This window comes from Zea mays, chromosome 4, assembly GCF_902167145.1.
Source record: "Zea mays cultivar B73 chromosome 4, Zm-B73-REFERENCE-NAM-5.0, whole genome shotgun sequence".
Classification (NCBI taxonomy): domain Eukaryota; kingdom Viridiplantae; phylum Streptophyta; class Magnoliopsida; order Poales; family Poaceae; genus Zea; species Zea mays.
The window spans coordinates 79,079,427-79,100,351 of record NC_050099.1 but is presented as its reverse complement, the minus strand read 5'-3'; the positions used below and the strand labels follow the sequence as shown (position 1 = coordinate 79,100,351).

At 42.7% G+C, this 20,925-nt stretch overlaps 2 protein-coding genes and 1 long non-coding RNA gene across 3 annotated transcripts; 2 read left to right on the top strand and 1 right to left on the bottom strand.

Moving 5' to 3' along the window:
* The first annotated feature begins 1,497 nt into the window (after positions 1-1,497).
* LOC103655364 (quinone oxidoreductase PIG3) lies at positions 1,498-2,760 on the top strand. Its single transcript, XM_035967603.1, has 4 exons — positions 1,498-1,539; positions 1,637-1,679; positions 1,965-2,123; positions 2,319-2,760. Exons 1-4 carry the CDS (start codon positions 1,498-1,500, stop codon positions 2,513-2,515), a joined length of 441 nt encoding a protein of 146 aa, XP_035823496.1. The 3' UTR covers positions 2,516-2,760.
* Positions 2,761-13,428: 10,668 nt separating this feature from the next.
* Positions 13,429-16,998, bottom strand: LOC103655363 (uncharacterized). Its single transcript, XM_020552100.1, has 6 exons — positions 16,876-16,998; positions 16,431-16,644; positions 16,246-16,314; positions 13,975-14,231; positions 13,690-13,809; positions 13,429-13,557 (listed from the first exon to the last, which is right to left on the bottom strand). Exons 1-6 carry the CDS (start codon positions 16,996-16,998, stop codon positions 13,429-13,431), a joined length of 912 nt encoding a protein of 303 aa, XP_020407689.1.
* A 1,019-nt stretch (positions 16,999-18,017) lies between these two features.
* Positions 18,018-19,465, top strand: LOC103653423 (uncharacterized). The gene is made up of 3 exons (XR_565475.3): positions 18,018-18,157; positions 18,891-18,962; positions 19,255-19,465. It is a non-coding gene; the product is annotated as an uncharacterized lncRNA (long non-coding RNA).
* Positions 19,466-20,925: the final 1,460 nt, after the last annotated feature.

The window sequence follows — 20,925 nt, the reverse complement described above, 5'->3', positions numbered from 1 at the left end:
CTTTCTTTTAAACTATATCGAATACTGGACAGGGGATGAACTGTCTGACAGTTTTACCCAGGTATATTATTACTACTATGACATATATGCACATCTACAGTCAGTGTTACATATATAATGCTACATAATTGTTTCTTATTTGTAGGATGACATGTCACACTTTAGGAAAAAAATGGCTGCTATATTACTATCTTCAGACCTAAATAAGAGAAGGGGGTGTCTGTTAAACAAAAATGAAAAAGAAGTTGACTCTGGAAGCCCATCTGATGTTGAGATATTAGAAAACCCAACAGATTCTAATAAGAGGAAACTACTCCACGTGCTTGATGATAGCGAAGTAGTGTATTAAGATGAGGAAGGCCCTATTACTCAAGCAGACTTGCAAAGGTGGTTTATTGATGATTGGGATAAAAGAGCTCCTGTAAAAGTCTCTACCGATGGGTGCACCAATGACTTTTTAATGGTTGGTCTTTCCACAAAGGACATGCCAGTGACCAAAGCCGATTTAATAGATGTTTTATGTGATTATATCATGGTAATAGAAGACGATACGACACTAGAGTAAGTGCTCATTGATTTATTTATTTTATGTATATCAACTACTTGGATTCTTGATATAGACTTTCGTCATGCTACATTACAGGAGAACATGGGTGTGAAGTTTCAATCCTTTTAAGATAGAAATATCTGTCAAAGACCTGCAAAACATTTTAACGATAAATCAAGATATGATTCTAAGATGTTTTGACATGGCTGTTCGGCTGCTTGCCAATAAAGAGTCACGTAGGCCGAAAGAAGAAATCATAAATAATAGAAAGCATTATATGGGCATGCGTTTTTGGGTAAGTTTGTTTCCAATCATTAATGTATTAATATATAGTATCTACATCTAATCCTCATGTGTACATGTATATATACTGTCTAGAGAATGGTTGGTTTTGGTAAACTTCCAAAGTACCATCAGGATCCTACAACAGAAGAGTTAGCCAAAACACTCGATTGTTGGCCATCAATGAATTATTATATCACGGGTTGTAGATATGTAAGTATGTGTTCATTTCGAATGTATTTATAAAGGACACTTCTGTTGTAGGATCCTAATGACTGATATTTTGCAGGTTCTTATGCCATGGAAATTTAATGGATGTCACGCCCTTTTCGTAATAGATCATGTTAAAAAGCATGTGACTTTTATCGACTTTACACCGACTCAAGATTGGTGTAAACACGTGCCATACAAGAGGTTCGCGGAAGCGATTATCATGGCCTCAAAAAAAATATAAGATTGCTTACAGCAAGAAACGTTCTGGATGGGCGGAGGATATCTTTAAGTGGGAACATACAATTCAGACTGGTGTTCCAATTGACTTAAGAGGGTATTTTCTTCATACCAGCTTCTCAGCAGTTTAAATTTTTTCTATGATAATCATTGTATAAAACATAGTTGCCTAAACATTATTCTATAGGTTTAATACTAGCTACCTCGTTCTACAAGCTATGGCCATGTGGGGGAATGACAGACGACTGAAATTTGTTGGGGTGAGTGTAGTACGTTCGTTTTATGTTCAAAACATACATTCCAGCTATCTCGTTCTACAAGATAATATGTTTTGTTCTCTTATGTTTTTGTCTGTAGGATGCAAAGACTCTTCGAAGGAACTTTGTGATTGATCTGTTCAGTTATGAGGACAATTCGTGCCGATATGTCATCCCTGCAAACATACAAAAGAGACTCATCGATATCGCTAAAAAGGATTAGCTGATTAGTGAACAGTTGTCGACACATTTGTCTGTAACTAAAAATTCTAAATTAACTTTTTAGAAATAATTTGTGTGATATTGATAATTTGTGTGATATTAATAATTTGTCGACACATTTGTCTTTTTGGCAGCTATTATGTATCGAGCATTATCATCAAATAGCGCAAACTCCCTGACTGTAATCTAAAAAATCTCACTACCAGGTGTTTATGTGATTCTGGATAATATTGGAGGATCATATCTCCAGCGCAATCTAAACAGCTTAGGTGTTGATGGTAGACTTTTCATCATTGGCTTCCAAGGGGGCATAGCAGCTGAAGTGAACCTGCAAGCTGTGCTTGCACGCCGTTTGACCATACAAGGTATTTTAGTTGCACAAGCCTATAGGCAATGGCATCATCCATTACATTTCAGTGATGCTCAGTAGGGATTTTTATGCCAGTTTGCTGGTCACTATGTTTTGTCAGTAGCAACCAACCTCTACGTTCCTAAACGCCACTCCTATTTTTGCACTTGATTAAAGTTTTCACATAGTTTTTTTCCATGATTGTGTGCAGCTGCTGGACTGCGCAACAAAAGCCTTGCCAATAAGGCAGAGATTGTTAGTGAGGTGGAAAAGAACGTGTGGCCTGCTGTCACTGCTGGCAAAGTGAAGCCGGTGATTTACAAGACGTTTCCGTTATGTGAAGCTGCTGAGGCTCATAGGTTGATGGAAGCTACCACCCACATCGGCAAGATACTGCTGCTCCCATGACTGCACCTTTGGCGTTTGCGCTCTTACTCTCGGAGGAGTCAGTTCAAGAACATATGCAACTTCTGTGACAGCCTGCATGGATGTTGTAATGGTGTAGCATGCATTTTTTATATATCTTGTAGTACTATATTGGATCTTTTACCTCGAGAAATTATCTTGTCAATTGGATCCTTAAAGTGCTGATGACATTTTTCTGTGAGCTATGATATAATAAATCTGGCAGATAGAGCCACTACAGCACGTCAGTACCTGATGCCAGTGTACTGTTGATGCAGTCTACAGATACTCGGGGAGGATATGCTGGCCCTGTGATCGATGACGTGCGGCTAACGATCGAGTTGTTGATTGTTGAACATGAGTTAGCACAGGAATTATTAAGTTTTCTTACCTTCTTAATAAGTTAACTAGGTATGTGCCCGTGCGTTGCAACGGTGAACAAACTACTTTCTACAAAATATTAGTGCACAAAGATTAAAAACGAAAACGCATATATTATCAACCTTGACATCTCACCGAAAAATATTCAAATTTAAAATTCCTTGCAGTTTCGAAACTCCTTATGTCACTATAACAAATGTTTATTCATCCAAGCTATATAATTTCATCATTAGCTTCAAGCACCTGTTAACTTAGAGTGCTCCAATACGCTTAGGCCCAATTACAAAGTTACATATACCAAAATAAAACTCGACAAGGAAAATTATCTACTACCCTAGAGTAAATTTTGAATAGTTGGCACCAAGCAGGTAACATAGAGTGCTCCAATACTCTTAGGCCCTTTCACTTGAAACATCGAGGGGGAAATAGCTATGAAGTATGGCCCTTTGACCTGAAACATAAGTAATAGGGGCATATGTTTATAACTTGGAAGGGGGCGATTTAAACATGTAGTGGTATAATACGAGCAACAGCGGTTGCAGTAACTAAAAACTTTGATGAAGAATAACAAGAGATGGGGACTGATGGTGGTAGTCTACTCACCTATGTCTCTTCCATGGAGGACACCACTGGAGCCTCCAACGTCGTGCAGATCTGGCGACACAGGGTGTGGAGGCACACTGTGACTCACCATGCCATGCCGAGGACGGAGACGCCGATGGAGACAGCGATGCCGAAGGCAGAGAAGGTGAAGGGCGAGATCTGCACCATGGGTGAGCGGCCTCTGTCGGGGTGGGGGCGAGAAACGTGTATGGGGATGCTGGGACGCATGCTCCAGCCTCGCTGTCAAACACTCGGTTTTATTACTGAGATTACTCTGTATAGAGATTAAAATACATGAATAGAACTAACGCTATATACTGCTCCATCACAGGTGTCTGCCTCCTGTGCAACGACATCCGTTGAGTTGTTGCCTTGCCTTCGTAAGCTTCTCCATGCGGCAAAGGGGTTGTCTCCCTCCGTGAAACTGCAGTGTGCGAGCACTCAATAATGATTTAGCACAAGATAATAACCTTTCTATCTTCAAATTTCAACTTTCAGATATAACGCAACAAATGCTGAAATTATAAAGTATTCAAATCTTATCTTCCACTTGCTAAGTTGCTATTCACCTTAGTCTCGCGCCCGACCGATAAGTCGCTCTGCTACTTGGGCGGGGAGACCCGGATCGTGGCCGTGGACAGGCACGTGTTGCTCGCCGAAAGCAAATATGGCGGGTCGGTCTTAATGTTCAATGATTTAACATGTCCCTAGCACCAAAACATCAAGATAACACATGCTTAAACCAGTATCCAGCAGTTTTGGACAATGAACAAGAAGAAATTGGAGAAAATGGAGCAGAAATCACAACAGTATTGCATACCTCATCATACTAATTTTCTTTTGATGCATCACATTACATTTCATAGTAAAACATCACATTATAGCAATTTTGGACAAACTGAAAAACAAGTATTTCTGAAAAACACTATCATGATTCTGAAAACAGCATCTAGGCTTCATAGTAAAACATCACATTACATAACCAATACCCTGAAGCTTCCCAAATCTGTTGGACTAGTGAACATGAAATAATTTGAATGTCACCTCTAACAGACAAAGCAAGTAGCATTGTCTATGAATTGTATTGATTTTATTATTAAGAAAACAATCACTGAGACATAAAATTGCTAAGATGCAATCCAAATGTACACAATTAAAGAAGAAACTAATCCTCTCATGTTTCTGAAAAAACTGACCAAGAAATGTGTCCCTCATACAAGCATGCATATGATACATGTCTAACTGGAAGTCTAGAATGAAAATTAGTATGATGAGGTATGCATTACTACTAACAAGGGAATAATAGCAGCTAGGCTTCATAGTAAATTATCACATTACAACAGTTTTGGACAATGCACGTAAAACATCACATTAGTACCGTCATCGCATATTCAAAATTTGTATAGGTGTATAACAGATGTGATTTGGATTTCTCTACATACTACGTGTGCATCCATGCTGTCAGAATTTAACATTCAAACACACAGCCAAAATATTTCTCATAGACCATTTATCACATTCGAGTTCCCCTAGTGGTACATTGAACCGAATTTTCTCCATTATTTTGATGCAGTAAATGGACAAATAATGGTTGCAGAGCTTAACTTCAATCTTTCTCAGTCATGTGGCCTTATTATGTTGTCAATACTAAAAGATTATGGATGTGTTTGGTATGAGGTCAAAGTATGGCATGCTTGAGGTGTTAATCTTAATACAAAAAAACATTCAGTGGTGTTACACTGCCCAAATTATCTCTCATATATGCTGGTATAAAGGTAATACTATCGATGCACAAAAAATACTTAAATGGTTAGCAGTGCTTTTATTGTGTATCCAAAATGTAATCCATTTATGGACAGTAATGCTCAAGCAGTCCTGCTTCTTGTTTTTACTTATAATTTGCATAGCTTCCCTGTTATTAGCATACTTCTGAAATCTATCAACCTGGTTATAATTTTGGTATTCTACATGTCATGTAGTTGGTCCAGGTGGAAGTTCAGATGAGAACTGCCAAAATACAACCTGTCACTACACCAAAATAGTAAACTTCCTAGAGCCTAACCCTAGGAAGTTAGGCCTAAACTCTAGGAAGTTAGCTAAACTCTCGGAAGTTAAGCCATCCCGTCGGAAGTTTGGCTCTCGGAAATTTTTTGTCAGAAGTTAGCTTAACTTCGTAGAGCCCTCTAGGAAGTTAGCTAACTTCCTACAGCCAAAGAAGCCTCTCGGAAGTTAGTAGATTCTCGGAAGTTAGTAGCTTCACGCCGTCAGCGCCGTCAACTGACTAACTTCCTACGACTAACTTCCTACGGCTGACTGTAGACCCTAGGAAGTTAGTTGGCTAACTTCCTACGGCTGACTGTAGCCCCTAGGAATTTAGCCAGCTAACTTCCTACGGCTTACTGTAGCCTCTAGGAAGTTAATTTGACCAGCATTACAAATGTTGTTTATTTTTATTTTACACCACATTACACAACATAACAAATATATCAACAGATATATAGCACAACATATTTTCACATAAAACATCTCACATAACAATATTTAAATCCATAGTCTCATCAATTATATCACGAAAGTCTCATCCATAGTCATAATAATACACATCTCATCGTCCAGTACTAATAAGAGACAATATCTCATACAGTCATAATAAAAGTCTCAAGTATCATAACACAAAAACATGGAAGCTCACGGTCGCCGGTCACCATCGGGTTACAGTGACGAGTGATGGTCGATGCCTTCACTAGCGAAGAGGGTTTCGACAAAGTCTAACTCGTCTTCTCGTTCATGCGTCAGCAAGGTAGCTGGAGGGGTCTAATATACATGTACAAATGACATTTACTGAGTTACATCATAATATAGTTAACAACAAGTAAATGATGATGAATTTGCATACCTGATGAATTTGCTGAGTTACATCATTAGAAGCTACACATGGTCGTGCTCCTCTAATTACTATTAAGCTAGTTCTGCCTAACAACAAATTCAGCAAGAATTTAAGCAGGTGCGTGGTTATAGATCAAGAAAATGAAAGTGTGTAAACTATGTCGTGCAGACGACATACATGGATCCAGAGCTGTCGCAGGAGCGCATGCATAGCTGCAAGAAATGTTCTTAAGCCTTATTAAGAACATAGTTCATTCACATAAGAACTTTCAGTTAGTCCCTGCTTTTTTGGGAAAATTATAGCTAGGCACTCTTTTTTCTTGCATGCACACACTTAGCTTCTAAAAAAACCCAATATATACTACTCTTTATCTTCGTCGCATGCATAGCTGCAATAAATGTTCATGTTGTTACTGCTAAGAGCTAAGTTATAATGAGTGTGCATAGCCTAGCTAGCTAGATAACACACCACAATATAATGCATGCAAGGACTTAATACTACACAGCGCCAAATAAATGTTGTAGGAAACGGGTGACGCCTAAGAGGGGGGGTGAATTAGGACTTCTAAAACTTTTACTAAACTAGGCCACAATTAAATCCCTAGAGCAAAACCTATGCAAGAATCAAAACTAGAATGTGCAAACTAGGTTTTGTCTAAGTGTTGCTATCTCTACCGCAAAGGCTAAGTTTCAATCTACACTAAATAAGTATGACAACAAGATTGAAACTTAAATGCTTAATATAAATGCGGAATGTAAAGAGCTAAGTAGAGATGCAAACTCTCGTGGATGACGCCGGTATTTTTACCGAGGTATCCGGAACCGCGCAAGGTCCCGACTAATCCTCGTTGGTGCCCCTACGCAAAGGGAAGCCCACGCGAGGGCCAAGCACCTCGGTCGAGTAACTCCGTAGAGAGCCGCGGGCCTTCTCCACGCGCAAGTGGTGCTCCGCTTCCGGCTCCTCTCGGACGCTCCCCGCCGTCTCCACTATCGAGCTTCCGGCCGAAACGCCGCGGGCCTCGTTCCCTCCTGTACACGGTGGCGGCCGTGACACAAACGCGGTTGTCACGGTCTCGCAAGACTCTCGCGCAAGAGCCGAGGGGTTGTGAGGTTTATCTAAACTCACTCAACTAACTAGGATTCACCTAGAGCAAGCGCTAAAGCGGTCTAACTAACCTAAGCACTTCGCAAAGCACCTACGCTAATCACCGAGTGATTCTATTAAGCACTTGGGTGTTTGAGCTCTTGGAAATATGCACTATGTGTATTGGAATGTTGCTTGGGCTCTCACACTAGAGAATGGCCGGTTGGGGTGGTATTTATAGCCTCCACACCCCAACTAGCCGTTGAACAGAAAGCAGCAGCTTTCTGTCGTCGGGTGCACCGGACAGTCCGGTGCACCACCGGACACTGAACAGTAGATGTCCGGTGCCGCCACGTCAGCCGACCGTTGGCGCCTGTAGCAGTCGACCGTTGGATCCGACCGTTGCCTTTCTGCCCGTTGGCACACCGGACAGTCCGGTGCACACCGGACAGTCCGGTGCTACAGCCAGAGAGCGCCTGTCTGCGGCCTCTCTGCGCAGACTGTCCGGTGCCTCACCGGACAGTCCGGTGCACACCGGACACCAATGTCCGGTGCGCCACCTGGCGCTGGCTGACAGCCCTTTCTTGGATTTCTTCGCTGATTTCTTCGGGCTTCTTTGTTCTTGAGTCTTGGACTTCTATGCATCTTTTTATGTCTTCTTTTGAGGTGTTGCATCCTCATTGCCTTGGTCCAATTCTCTTCGCATCCTGTGAACTACAAACACAAACACTAGAAAACTTATTAGTTCACGGATTGTGTTGTTCATCAAACACCAAAACTCAATTAGCCAAATGGCCCGGGGTCCATTTTCCTTACAATCTCCCCCTTTTTGGTGATTGATGACAACACAACCAAAGCAAGCAAATAATACAAGTATTTGAATGAAAATGTGCAATCTACTTGCTAAGATGCATGATTGTCCCCACAATGTGATATTATGGACTTAAGCCTCCCCCTAACTCCATAATTCACTTACTTCCTATTTTGGACCAAATAACCAAAACCACTTGAAAAGCCATTTGTAGATAAAATTTTAAATTGGTGATGTTTGGTGTTTGATATAGTTTTCATTGCTTTGGCCCCTAAACTTCTCCCCCTTTGGCATCAACCACCGAAAAGGAAGACATTAAAAGCATGTAGGAAGTAAATAAAGGCTTGCCCTCAACAAATGATATCACTGGAAGTATATTAAATTAAGCCATGAAAGATACCACTTGTAGATCATGAAAGATACCATGAGTAGGAGATCCTCAAAAGATTACTCCCCCTAAATGAGTATTCTCCCTTAGAAAGAGTTTTTCTCCCCCTTTAGAGATGAAGAAATACTCCCCCTGACAGAGATCCTCTACTTAGGAAAAAGCATGTGAAAATTAGAGGTGCAAGACATGATTTGAAAAGACTAACTTCCCTTATGCATAGGTAACAGAATATGAGTTAACCACTTATGCATTTTTAGCAACAAGGAAGCATATGATATGAAATATAGTCTAATCAAATATTGGAGAAGACATGTAAATGATACTGAATGTAGTCTCAAAAGATACCAATTGAAGACCAATTGTAGGTCAATGGCGAGCTTGAGAGACATGAGAGTTCTTGGAGATTTTGCAGTGGAAGATTGTTGTCTTTCTCCGGGGACTTTATTTTCCTTACAATGAGACTATCACATGAAATAGACTTGAAAAGGTGTTAGCCTCAAAGTGTTAGATTATAGAGTAACCTCCCCCTAAAGGTGTGCATACAAGTTTTGAATACTTGTAGGAGACATGCACTTTGATTTGATATCAAGAGGGGCAAATTATCCATAATCCTAACTTTGGCACATATAAGTTAAATGATACAACTTGTAGAAATCAAAATTTTCAATTTATGCATCATTTACTGTGGAGTGATATAGAAGCTATGTGCCATGCTTAGATAATCATTTTAAACCATGTAGGTTTGCTTAAGTATATGAATTAAAAACAAGCAATCCTACCATATGATTTACCTAGTATGCATGATTTTGAACAAAAGTACATAACAAATGTAACACTAGGCAAGAAAGGTAAACTAGATAAAAGATAAATAGATATCAATTGTAAAAACAAAGGATACAATAAAACTAGTTACCTTAGTCATGGGTGGGAAATTTGGGTCCAAAGTTTTTCACTAACCCACTTGGCAATAAACTTGATCCAATATGATGTATCCCATGATATACATCCCAATTTAGCCAAGTCTCCAAATTTCCCGACGACCTTTGGTCCACTCACTTCCCTTTCGGGATCCAAACCTTTTTGGTGCTTTTCATGGTTGAAATTATTTCCTTTGGCACCCAGATGCGTTTAGCCCCCTTTCCTTTGTTGGCTTGCTTGTTGGCCTTGATTGCTATCACCTTTCCATTCTTTTTCTTCTTGATCAAATATGGTGTAGCATCCTTTTTGTTCACCTTTTTGATGTAGGTGTTGGAGATTTTGCTTGATGGCTTTTGCTTGAGCTTTTGCCTTAGTTTATCCCCGGTCATCGCCTTGCATTGGAAAGACTTGTGGCCTTCCATGTGGCATAGCCTACAAATCACAATTTCTCCCTCTACAGGCTTGTTCACTCCCGCAGTGGTGTTATCCTGTGGAGGTCGGATTTGTTTGGCTTTGCCTTTCTTGTCATACAAAGCCTTGCCAAGGCGAGCCACTTCTTGCTTTAATTGTTCATTTTCCTTTGCAACCTCATCCGAACATGTCTCTACAACAATATTCTCAACAACGACTTGGTTGCAGGGGTTAGAATCGTCAATTAAATCAAAGCAGGAAGTAGAAGCATCTTTCTTAATTATTTCAGGTATTTCAACTAAAGATGCTGCTGGGGTGCTACCAATGTTTTCTAGCTTAGTAGTTAGCTCATTATTGTGTATGCTAAGAATTTCCATTTTCTCTAGCAAATTTTCAATAGCTTCTTGGGAGCTAGCTAACTTAGCCTTAAGTTTTTCATTCTTTTTAATAAGGCTATCATCGGTAGCAGTGGATGGAGCACTAGATTCTAATAGCTCAATTTTAGTTGATAGCTCACTATTTAAGTTTGCAAAAGTTTCAAATTTTTCTAGCAAACCTTTGTAATCATTTTGAGAGCTAACCAACTTATTTTTCAAAGTTTTAAGTTGAGCTTTTTGCTTAGTGCAAACATCCTGGAAAAATTCTACGGCTTCCGCAAGCTCATCTAGAGAGGGCTTTCCCTCACCTTCATCATCACTACTACTTTCATCACTAGAGGATGGAATGCTTTTGTTACCTCTTGCCATAAGGCATTTGTGTGATGACCGTGATGATCGTGACGAGGACCGGTGGCTGCGCGTCCTTGGAGGTTCATCTTCACTTGAAGAATCATCCCAAGTTCTAACACTTGTTAGCGCCTTGCCTTTGCTCCTCTCCTTTTTGGGCTTGGCCATATTTGGACAGTTGTCCCTGAAGTGGCCCTTCTCCCCACATGCGAAGCATCCTCTCTTCCTTTGCTTTTTCCTGTCAATGTTAAAGAGAAGATCCTCGACCTGCAGGGGCACACCCATTAGATTAATCTTGCGGATCATCCTCATTACCTTTCCAACGCGTCGGATTGTTTCTTCGTCCTCGGAGGATGATGTGCATGGTTGATTATCTTCATCATCATCACTTTCTTCTTCTTCCTCTTCTTCACTTGAGGAACTTGGAGTGGGAGCCTTCTTTTTGCCCTTCCTTTCATCACATGCAAAAGCATATGGCCTTGAGGAAGTTGGCTCCTCTCCCTGACTCATTTTTCGCGACATCTCAAAGGCTGCAATTTTCCCAATCACAATGGTTGGGGTCATGTTGCTCAAATCCTCCATGTTGTGAAGGATGGTGATGATGCTCCCATATCTTTGTTGTGGTAGCAGGGAGATAATCTTCCTCACAATGTCCGCATCACCTAGCTTATTAATGCCAATAGAATTGAGCTCATTGATAATTAGATTCAAACGAGAATACATGTCTCTAACAAGCTCATCATCTTTCATAGCAAAAGAATTATACTCATTCAAGACTAGGCAATGTTTTTGCTCACGGACATTGGATGTGCCATCATGGAGCTCATGCAATTTTAGCCAAATCTCATTAGCAGTTCTCAAGGTAAATACTTGATTAAAAATATCCATGCTAAGAGATTCATACAAGCAATTTTTGGCTCTAGCATTTAAATGAATTTCTTTTTCCTCACTCGTGGTGGGTTTCTCGGGATTCTTGAGAGGTTTCATCCCGTCACGAGTGACTCTCCAAACACCTAGATCAACGGCCTCTAGGTAACAAGCCATTCTAGCACTATAATATGGGAAGTTAGTGCCGTCGAAGTGTGGTGGCCTATGGGTATCCATCCCTTCCTCTAAAAAGCGTCGGCTCTTTTTAGCGGTGAAGCTAAAGCGTTTCAAATGAGCCAAACCGGGCTTTGATACCACTTGTAGGAAACGGGTGACGCCTAAGAGGGGGGGGGGTGAATTAGGACTTCTAAAACTTTTACTAAACTAGGCCACAATTAAATCCCTAGAGCAAAACCTATGCAAGAATCAAAACTAGAATGTGCAAACTAGGTTTTGTCTAAGTGTTGCTATCTCTACCGCAAAGGCTAAGTTTCAATCTACACTAAATAAGTATGACAACAAGATTGAAACTTAAATGCTTAATATAAATGCGGAATGTAAAGAGCTAAGTAGAGATGCAAACTCTCGTGGATGACGCCGGTATTTTTACCGAGGTATCCGGAACCGCGCAAGGTCCCGACTAATCCTCGTTGGTGCCCCTACGCAAAGGGAAGCCCACGCGAGGGCCAAGCACCTCGGTCGAGTAACTCCGTAGAGAGCCGCGGGCCTTCTCCACGCGCAAGTGGTGCTCCGCTTCCGGCTCCTCTCGGACGCTCCCCGCCGTCTCCACTATCGAGCTTCCGGCCGAAACGCCGCGGGCCTCGTTCCCTCCGGTACACGGTGGCGGCCGTGACACAAACGCGGTTGTCACGGTCTCGCAAGACTCTCGCGCAAGAGCCGAGGGGTTGTGAGGTTTATCTAAACTCACTCAACTAACTAGGATTCACCTAGAGCAAGCGCTAAAGCGGTCTAACTAACCTAAGCACTTCGCAAAGCACCTACGCTAATCACCGAGTGATTCTATTAAGCACTTGGGTGTTTGAGCTCTTGGAAATATGCACTATGTGTATTGGAATGTTGCTTGGGCTCTCACACTAGAGAATGGCCGGTTGGGGTGGTATTTATAGCCTCCACACCCCCAACTAGCCGTTGAACAGAAAGCAGCAGCTTTCTGTCGTCGGGTGCACCGGACAGTCCGGTGCACCACCGGACACTGAACAGTAGATGTCCGGTGCCACCACGTCAGCCGACCGTTGGCGCCTGTAGCAGTCGACCGTTGGATCCGACCGTTGCCTTTCTGCCCGTTGGCACACCGGACAGTCCGGTGCACACCGAACAGTCCGGTGCTACAGCCAGAGAGCGCCTGTCTGCGGCCTCTCTGCGCAGACTGTCCGGTGCCTCACCGGACAGTCCGGTGCACACCGGACACCAATGTCCGGTGCGCCACCTGGCGCTGGCTGACAGCCCTTTCTTGGATTTCTTCGCTGATTTCTTCGGGCTTCTTTGTTCTTGAGTCTTGGACTTCTATGCATCTTTTTATGTCTTCTTTTGAGGTGTTGCATCCTCATTGCCTTGGTCCAATTCTCTTCGCATCCTGTGAACTACAAACACAAACACTAGAAAACTTATTAGTTCACGGATTGTGTTGTTCATCAAACACCAAAACTCAATTAGCCAAATGGCCCGGGGTCCATTTTCCTTACAAATGTTTTCTGTGATTGGAAAATAATCATGTGTACTAGGATACTTGCATGTACTGCAACAGTCGATATAGTACTACGGGCTAAGGCTACTCCCAACAGAGACAAAAAACAATTCAAGACGATTATTAACTCAGTTTAGTTAAACATAATCACCTAATAACGAGAATGCATCGATCTGTGCCTCCATGCTCCTGAAGAATTCATCGGCTTCCTCGATTGGCCTTGTGAGCTCCTGTCTGTACCTCACCAACATGTGACAGTAGATCTCCTGCGCGCGCGCACAGAAACACACGACATGTAGATCCATTGTCTCAGCCAGATATATGAATGATCAGAAAACCCAGAAATGAATCAGTTACTCATCACGTACTGATATATATAGATATATATGTTGTTATACCATGAACTGGTCGAGCTCTGGGTCTGCTGCTCGTCGCTGTTCTTGTCTGTCGTCTGAATTCATTTCGACGTCATCAACGAGGGCGGAAAGCCGGCCGATAATCTCTAGCGGCGCTCTGACCTCAAGTAACAAAAAACACACAAAAGAGAAATTCCTCATGAAAAATTGGAGAATAATATATAAGGACGGAGCTAGCACATTAAAAAATCAAGAAGCCATGTTTTCGCTCTCTGGCAAAATTAGTTGTAGAATTGTATGTCTCTGGGAAATCTGTTGCACGCATACCTTCCGGCAGTCTATGAAGGCTCTGAAGATAGCCGGATAGAGTGGGTGGGACATGATCTTCGCCTTGATTATTTCGGATCCCCTCTCGCTGTTGGCAGCACACGGCAGGGGCGGCGCCTCCGCCGGCGGTGGAGACGACGTGGCAGAAGCTGTGTGATCTAAGGCAAGGTAGAAGGGCGTCGTGGTGGCCGCCTGCTTTGAGCCACCGGTAAGATCAGCATCGGGCGCGTCGGGTGCAGGCTTGGGCGGCCGGTGGGCTGCCGCGGCGGGCGGGGGCGAGGGCAGGGGCGGTGGGTGGGGCCGGGGCAGGGCCGGGGCGGAGCCAGGGGCGGCGAGCGGGGCCGAAGGAAGCCACGTCGGCGGGAGCGGCGACCGAGGGCGAGACCGAGGGAGAGAGAAACGCGAGAGAGAGACGTGAGTGAGAAAGGTGAGAGAAGAGATAAGGTTGAGGAGAGGTTTAAAATAAAAAATATAACTTCCTAGATTACAGCCGTAGGAAGTTACATAACTTCCTAGAGTTTGTACATTTACTCTAGGAAGTTAAGTAACTTCCTAGAGCCGGTCGTAGGAAGTTAGCTTTTCGTTTGACTGGTCAAAAGCTGAAATCTAACTTTCTAGAGGAGGTCGTAGGAAGTTAGCTGGGCAGCTAACTTCCTAGAGCCGGCCGTAGGAAGTTAGCTTTTCGTTTGACTGGTCAAAAGCTGAAATATAACTTCCTAGAGGAGGCCGTAGGAAGTTAGCTAGGCAGCTAACTTCCTAGAGCCGGCCGTAGGAAGTTAGCTTTTCGTTTGACTGGTCAAAATCTGAAATCTAACTTCCTAGAGGAGGCTGTAGGAAGTTAACTGCCCATGCTAACTTCCAACGGCTGCCTCTAGGAAGTTAGCGGCTCATTTGGTCGAGTGCACCGGTCAGCCTGTGAAAGCTAACTTCCTACAGCTTTTATAAAATACCGTAGTAAGTTATGTTTATTTCCTAGAGCTACCAGTTGCCTCTCGGAAGTTATTTATTTCCTACGGTTTTGTTATAAAAGCTGTAGCAAGTTAAAAACCATAGGAAGTGTATGATTTTGGTGTAGTGTGTTATTAGCATGATTCATTCGCTTTTGTGCTCCCCGGGCAGTTAGCTTCAATCTGGCATAAATACAAAAGATGGGATAATAATTTTGTAGGATAGTAATAAGCATGATAACTGCCAAACGGTGTGCAAAAATAACTCAATAGCACATGTGAACATTGATTATCGCTAATTTCATCAGTTCATACACCAACTTTGAAACTCACCTCATGTAGAGGCTACGATAACAAGGGGTGCAATAATGCAGTTGTACAGTAACAACTATTTTAATTCTGAACTGTTGAACAGTAGCAACTAGCTTCACAGGTTCTTTTTGAGGCTCCAACACCAGCAACAACATCAAATCTGAAGAATAATCCTATTGTTCAATTGCAGAAAACATTTAAATAGTAAATGTTCACAAAAGACAACATCTCCATACTTATCCAATGTGAACAATTGTGGTGGGCCACGACATTTTTCATATGGCATATCTCCTTGTGTGATCACTTATGTTTAAGCAGAAGACTATCATGCCACTCAGCTCCTATAAGAAATCATGGATACATTTTTAAAAACAAAATAAAATCACAACTAAAGAAATTAGCAAGGAGGTATGCAAAGCTATTTTAGTTAATCGTCATCATGTGGGTAATTTGAGTGCCCCATCTGAGTTCAATAGCCTTTTCAACCATTGAAAATTTTGCCTCTAACTGCTGCAACCGGATCAATAAACCATGTCCTCTAGAAGCAATAGCCATTACCTCTTCGTGAAGGTCATGAAAAAATTTAGCTGCAAACATGTTGCACATGTACAGTTCAGTATGAATGAGAAGCTGACTAAAAAATTGCTTAACAGCCTTAAAATCATTTGTGAACAAAAAATCCACACAGAGTGACCGACTGACTGCCAAAAGAAAATTGACATATTGCCAGCTAAATGCAACATGGAAAACAAAACAAAGGTGAGAGTTCCTCGCCCAACTGAGGCCCTTCAGATTGAGCGAATAAACTGAGGAAGTCGCCAAGTACCATTTCCTCTGCTTGAGCTATTCGCAAAAAACTCCATTCTCATTATATTAAGAAGGATACACCCATGTACTTGTGGGTTGCTAGGAAGGTAAATCTTATGGAGTTCAAACGATGGACCTGCACCGTAGACACTATACTAATTGTACATGAGTTCAAAGCTCCTAATCGATGATGGCACTGGCTTACTGCAGAGAACGACGACATCCCTCCACTTCACAAACTTCGATGCTACACTATTGGGGGTTTGTCCATGTACTGCAGCAACAAGCATCAATGGAAAACTTCCACAAGATCATAAGCATGGACAATTCCCGAGGCTTTAGGCAATCCTTCAGAGCATGGATATAAGAACCACAATTGAAGCAGCATACCTAGGCGGGGAATGGCCTGGATCTGCGCGGCATGCAAGAATCCCCTCCACCCAAGGCGTTGATGGTCTAGATCTGCGCGGTTGCCAAATCGCTGACGGCGGGCGCTGATGGCGTCTGGGCTTGGAGACCCCGAATTCGAGGTGGGGAATGGTGCGACAACCGCGGACGGGCTTCCCTTGCAACCCCTGGCATGGCCGGTTGTTCTTGACAAGCCCTGCAGATCAGTAGCTGCATATCATGGTCCATGGCTACGAAACTTTAATGGATCCAAACCGACTTGCATCTGCTCAACAAACGCCAAACGTCGTAAAAGGGAACAATGTGAATCAAACTTTCTAGCGAGCTGAATCCTGGATCCTCTATTCCGCATTGCACACACAGAATCAGAGGAGAAAGAAATTAACAGACGCAAAGAGCAAGCTACAAAGAAAGCATATCACGGCACCTTGAGGAAGCCCCACGGATCCGGGCGGAAGAGCTCCTTGATCTGCGAGTACTTGGCCAGGATCTCCCGGCGGCGCGACGTGTGCAGCTCGTCCGTGTACGACCAGAAGAAGTCCGTCGCCATCACCCTTCCTCCGCCTCCATCCCAGCGACCATTGCTCCCTCCCACATCCCAGCGACCGGTGGTTAGAGGACGCAGCCCGATGGCACGGGGTGGCGCTGGAGCCCAAATGCGGGTAGGTGGATTCATCGGCTCCTTTTCATGCTGGGCCCTCGCCCTGCTTCCTATTGGGGTAGTGCATGGGCAAGGCCATCTGCCTGCTCATCCACCTCCGCACACGGCCGGAGGAGTGGGCGGGGGCGGTCCTCGTCGCTCCCATGTGCAGGATCTCTAACCTTATATGACCGCAAAGAAGATTTTGGCGGGCATGTGCGGGCAAGATGCGGCATTGATGGAAGGCCGTGGGGTGGATGTGGCCGCGGACGGGATGTCCCGTTGAAGGAAGGTCGAGGGTGGGGCGCGGGGTTGATTGGTGGTCGCGGGCGTTGATTGGTGCGCCGTTGAAGGAAGGCCGCGGGCGGGAGGCGGCCGCGGGCGGGATGCGGGGCGAGGTGCGGCCGCTGGCGGGATGCGGGGCGGCAGAACACCACGGCTGTGAACGCCTACAGTAGGCACTTAAGTAGTAGTAGAGATATGCTGGTAAATGAAATATTTGTACACAGTAGGAAGTGCTCATGCTACCAATGGAAGGAATTGCAAGTATCGATAATACAATATGGATTATTAAGTTTCCTGCCAATAAGCTCGGTCCCAGATTTCAAACTTGTCACCATCTTTTTGCACCCTGGGTATAATGTATATCTACAGATAGTCAGGTACTCATGCAAACTGCCACTGCAAAATTTGCTGCTGCTATTACTATCTTTTGGGTGAAGTGAATCAGATTTTTGTTTAAATGAACTTTGTACTGCAGTTTTAACAAACATATTTTGGCACCTGGTAATGCAGTTTCTGTTTTACTAATAGCAACTCCTATTAGTATATGAATCAGTGACCAAAACATGTGATTTGAGCAACTCCTTTGATGATTATAGTTGTTGTCTGTAGACTTCCCCATGTTAAACTAATTTGCAGACAACAACTATATGATACCTATTGTTTTTATTGTTATGATTTCTTCTTATTTGTTGTCCAATTACAAATAGAAATTGTGCAGGATCGAAAGGAACTTCAACCTGAACCAGCGAGAGTATCGATACAAAGACTGTCTGAAATCTTCTAGGTAACATAAATCATGACTTCGAATAAATTGTATTGTAACTTTTAAAATTATCTTGTTTTTTAATGGTATCACAATTATTGTGCTATTGTGAATAAACCACTTGTGATGTTGTTTTGCTCAGTTTTTCCTGTTGTACATAAATCATTTTATATTTATAATGTGTCACAATAATTTATTGATAACTACTATGATATTGCTTTACTGAAGGAATTTAGTTACCTTCAGATGAAGCTTTGTTATTACAAAATGCATTGCAGAGATGATTTGGCAACTAGGTTATTTAAAAACAAAAGATTTCCCCATGTAAACTGAGTTCCTCTAGGTACTGTTTTGGAGACATGCACATTGGGGTTCAGTATGAGCCTTCTATGTTTGCATGTGCCTCGATCGAAACAGTATGATACCTATGTCTGCAGAACACTGAATTCAACATTGCAACTAAGATTAAGCTCATAAAACAGAAATATATTGTGTTCTTTGTTATCCAATTTAGTTTACTGTTATGTTTAGAAAAATTCTATGTTGAGAAGATGATTTTCCACGAGGATGCTATTACTTAACTTTTAATGAGGCTTTGTTTTTTACAAAAGCCATTACTTACCTTCAGATGAGGCTTTGTTCATTCTTTTATTTCCCCATGTTAATCTATTTTGCACATCACTAAACAATATGATACCTATTGTTTTTTATTGTTACCGATTTCTTCTTATTTTTTTTGTCCAATTACCTATAGAAACGACATCGAAAGGAACTTCAAGCTGAACAAGCGAAAGCATCTATACAAAGATTGTCTGAAATCTTCTAAGTAACAACAACCATGACTTCGAACATATTGTATTCTACTTTTTCAGATTTTCTTGTTTTTAATGGTATCGCAATTATTGTGCTATTGTGAATAAACCACTTGTAATGTTGTTTTGCTCAGTTTTTTCGTGTTGTACATAAATCATTTTATATTTATACTGCGTCATAATAATTTACTGATGTGCAAATATGATATTGCTTTACTGAAGGGACTCCTGTTAGTTTACTGATAACTACTATGTTCTTGCTTTACTGAAGCAACTCCGGTTAGTTTACTGATAACAACTGCTCAGAAAAACCTAAACCCTATCGGGAATGGAGACGCTCTCGGCGAAGCAGGAGGGCACGGTGGACGTGAAGCTGAAGCCGACTTCTAACCAATCCAACTCGTAGGCGGGCGGGGAGCGGATGTGCCAACTAGAAGAGTGGTCTCTCTTGGCGCTTGCTTGACAAACGTGTGTTATTAACCGTTGTATATAATGTTATTAATTAATGTCCTTTATTCCCTGATGCTTCTGCTGTGGCTCACATTCTCAACTTTGTATCTGATGATGAAAGACCAGATGTTTTCTTGCAGTTTTCGAAAAAGTCTTCTAGAGACAACTTAATTTTGATTAACAACACAACACATGGCCATACATGATATTGTTGCACTATTTTTCCCGTTGCAACGCACTTGTATCTACCTAGGATTTTTTTGTCCTTGTCTTACATATTTATATCGTCAATATAATTTTAGTGTTACGGTGATATTTTGTCTCTCGGATTTTGCATATCATAGCAATGTTTGTTGTTTCATATCTATGTTTTATATTAATTTTTAACTTTCGTGGCAACGCACGGGCACATACATAGTATAGGTAAACTGTCCATGGATCTTGACTCGAGAGACTAATTTTGGAGCTTAACACAACAAGACAATCGATTCTATAGCCTCGAGTCCTGAGAACCTTTCGTAACCCGGCCAAAAACAGATCCAACGCCGTTCAAGAGAATTGCTAACATCACTCATGAATTGCTTCCTTCTCTCCTCCGTTCTGGCCATTCCCGCACTCCTGCAACAGTTTTCGAGCGAGAGTTCTAATGTTCTCTGGAAGTAGTGTTCCTGGTTTCCTCGGAAGTAGCGTTCCTGGTTTCCTCGTAGCGTTTAGAATAGCTCAAATACCTCACCACTGCGGCAGTCCTTTACTGTATATTCAACTCTATATTTATAGCGTACTGGTTAAAGTTCCTCATTGTTGATAGCCTAAGCCTTTGCCGAACGTCCTCAAATTAATTAATTATGTTTCTTTGAGCCCATTTCAGGTATAACGTTACAAGCTTTAGTTGAAAGCTTCAACTAGAGATGGCCAAACGGGCCGCCCGGCCCGGTCCGGCCAACGTCCAGTGAAGCCCGGCCCGTTTTGGGCTCGGCTCGTCAGGCATGGTTAGAAAACCGGACCGTGCCGCCTAAGCACGCGGGCTTGATTTCCTGTCTGAGTCTGGCCCGCAGCGGGTCTAAATGAGCCGGGCCGGCCTATTTAGCACGAAAAAGGCGGGCGAACCGGGCCGATAAGCATGTTTTAGTGCAAAAAACGGCCTTAGAGGTAAACGGGCCGTGCCGGGCTAGCCCACCGTGCCTAGTTTCCTGTCCGAGCCCGGCCCGCTTATTCGTGTCGGGCCGGCCCGGGCCCGCATAGAACCGAGCCGTGCCGGGCTCGGATCGGGCCCAAATAGCGGGCTTCATGCCGGGCTCACAGGCCTCGTGCTTATTGGCCATCTATAGCTTCAACAAACCGTAGGAGGAAATGATAGCTTTGTCATCTCAACCCAGTTATGATGTCTTCTTTCATACGAAGCTTGACCATGAACATAGCTTCGAACGGGCCTTGACGCCAAGAAGACGAAGGGACCTAAGACAGACGTGAACGGCATGTCTCGTTAGGGAAAAGACATGAATTCCTCTAGCAAATCTCGTAGATCAT

Coding starts and splice junctions, on each gene's coding strand:
- LOC103655364 (XM_035967603.1), top strand. CDS start 1,498: ATGGCCATGTGGGGGAATGACAGACGACTGAAATTTGTTGGG. Junction 1,540..1,636: donor GACGACTGAAATTTGTTGGG/GTGAGTGTAGTA, acceptor TTTTGTCTGTAG/GATGCAAAGACTCTTCGAAG. Junction 2,124..2,318: donor ACGCCGTTTGACCATACAAG/GTATTTTAGTTG, acceptor GATTGTGTGCAG/CTGCTGGACTGCGCAACAAA.
- LOC103655363 (XM_020552100.1), bottom strand. CDS start 16,998: ATGGCGACGGACTTCTTCTGGTCGTACACGGACGAGCTGCACACGTCG. Junction 16,645..16,875: donor ATCCGTGGGGCTTCCTCAAG/GTGCCGTGATAT, acceptor ACTGATCTGCAG/GGCTTGTCAAGAACAACCGG. Junction 16,315..16,430: donor CCAGGCCATTCCCCGCCTAG/GTATGCTGCTTC, acceptor TTGTTGCTGCAG/TACATGGACAAACCCCCAAT.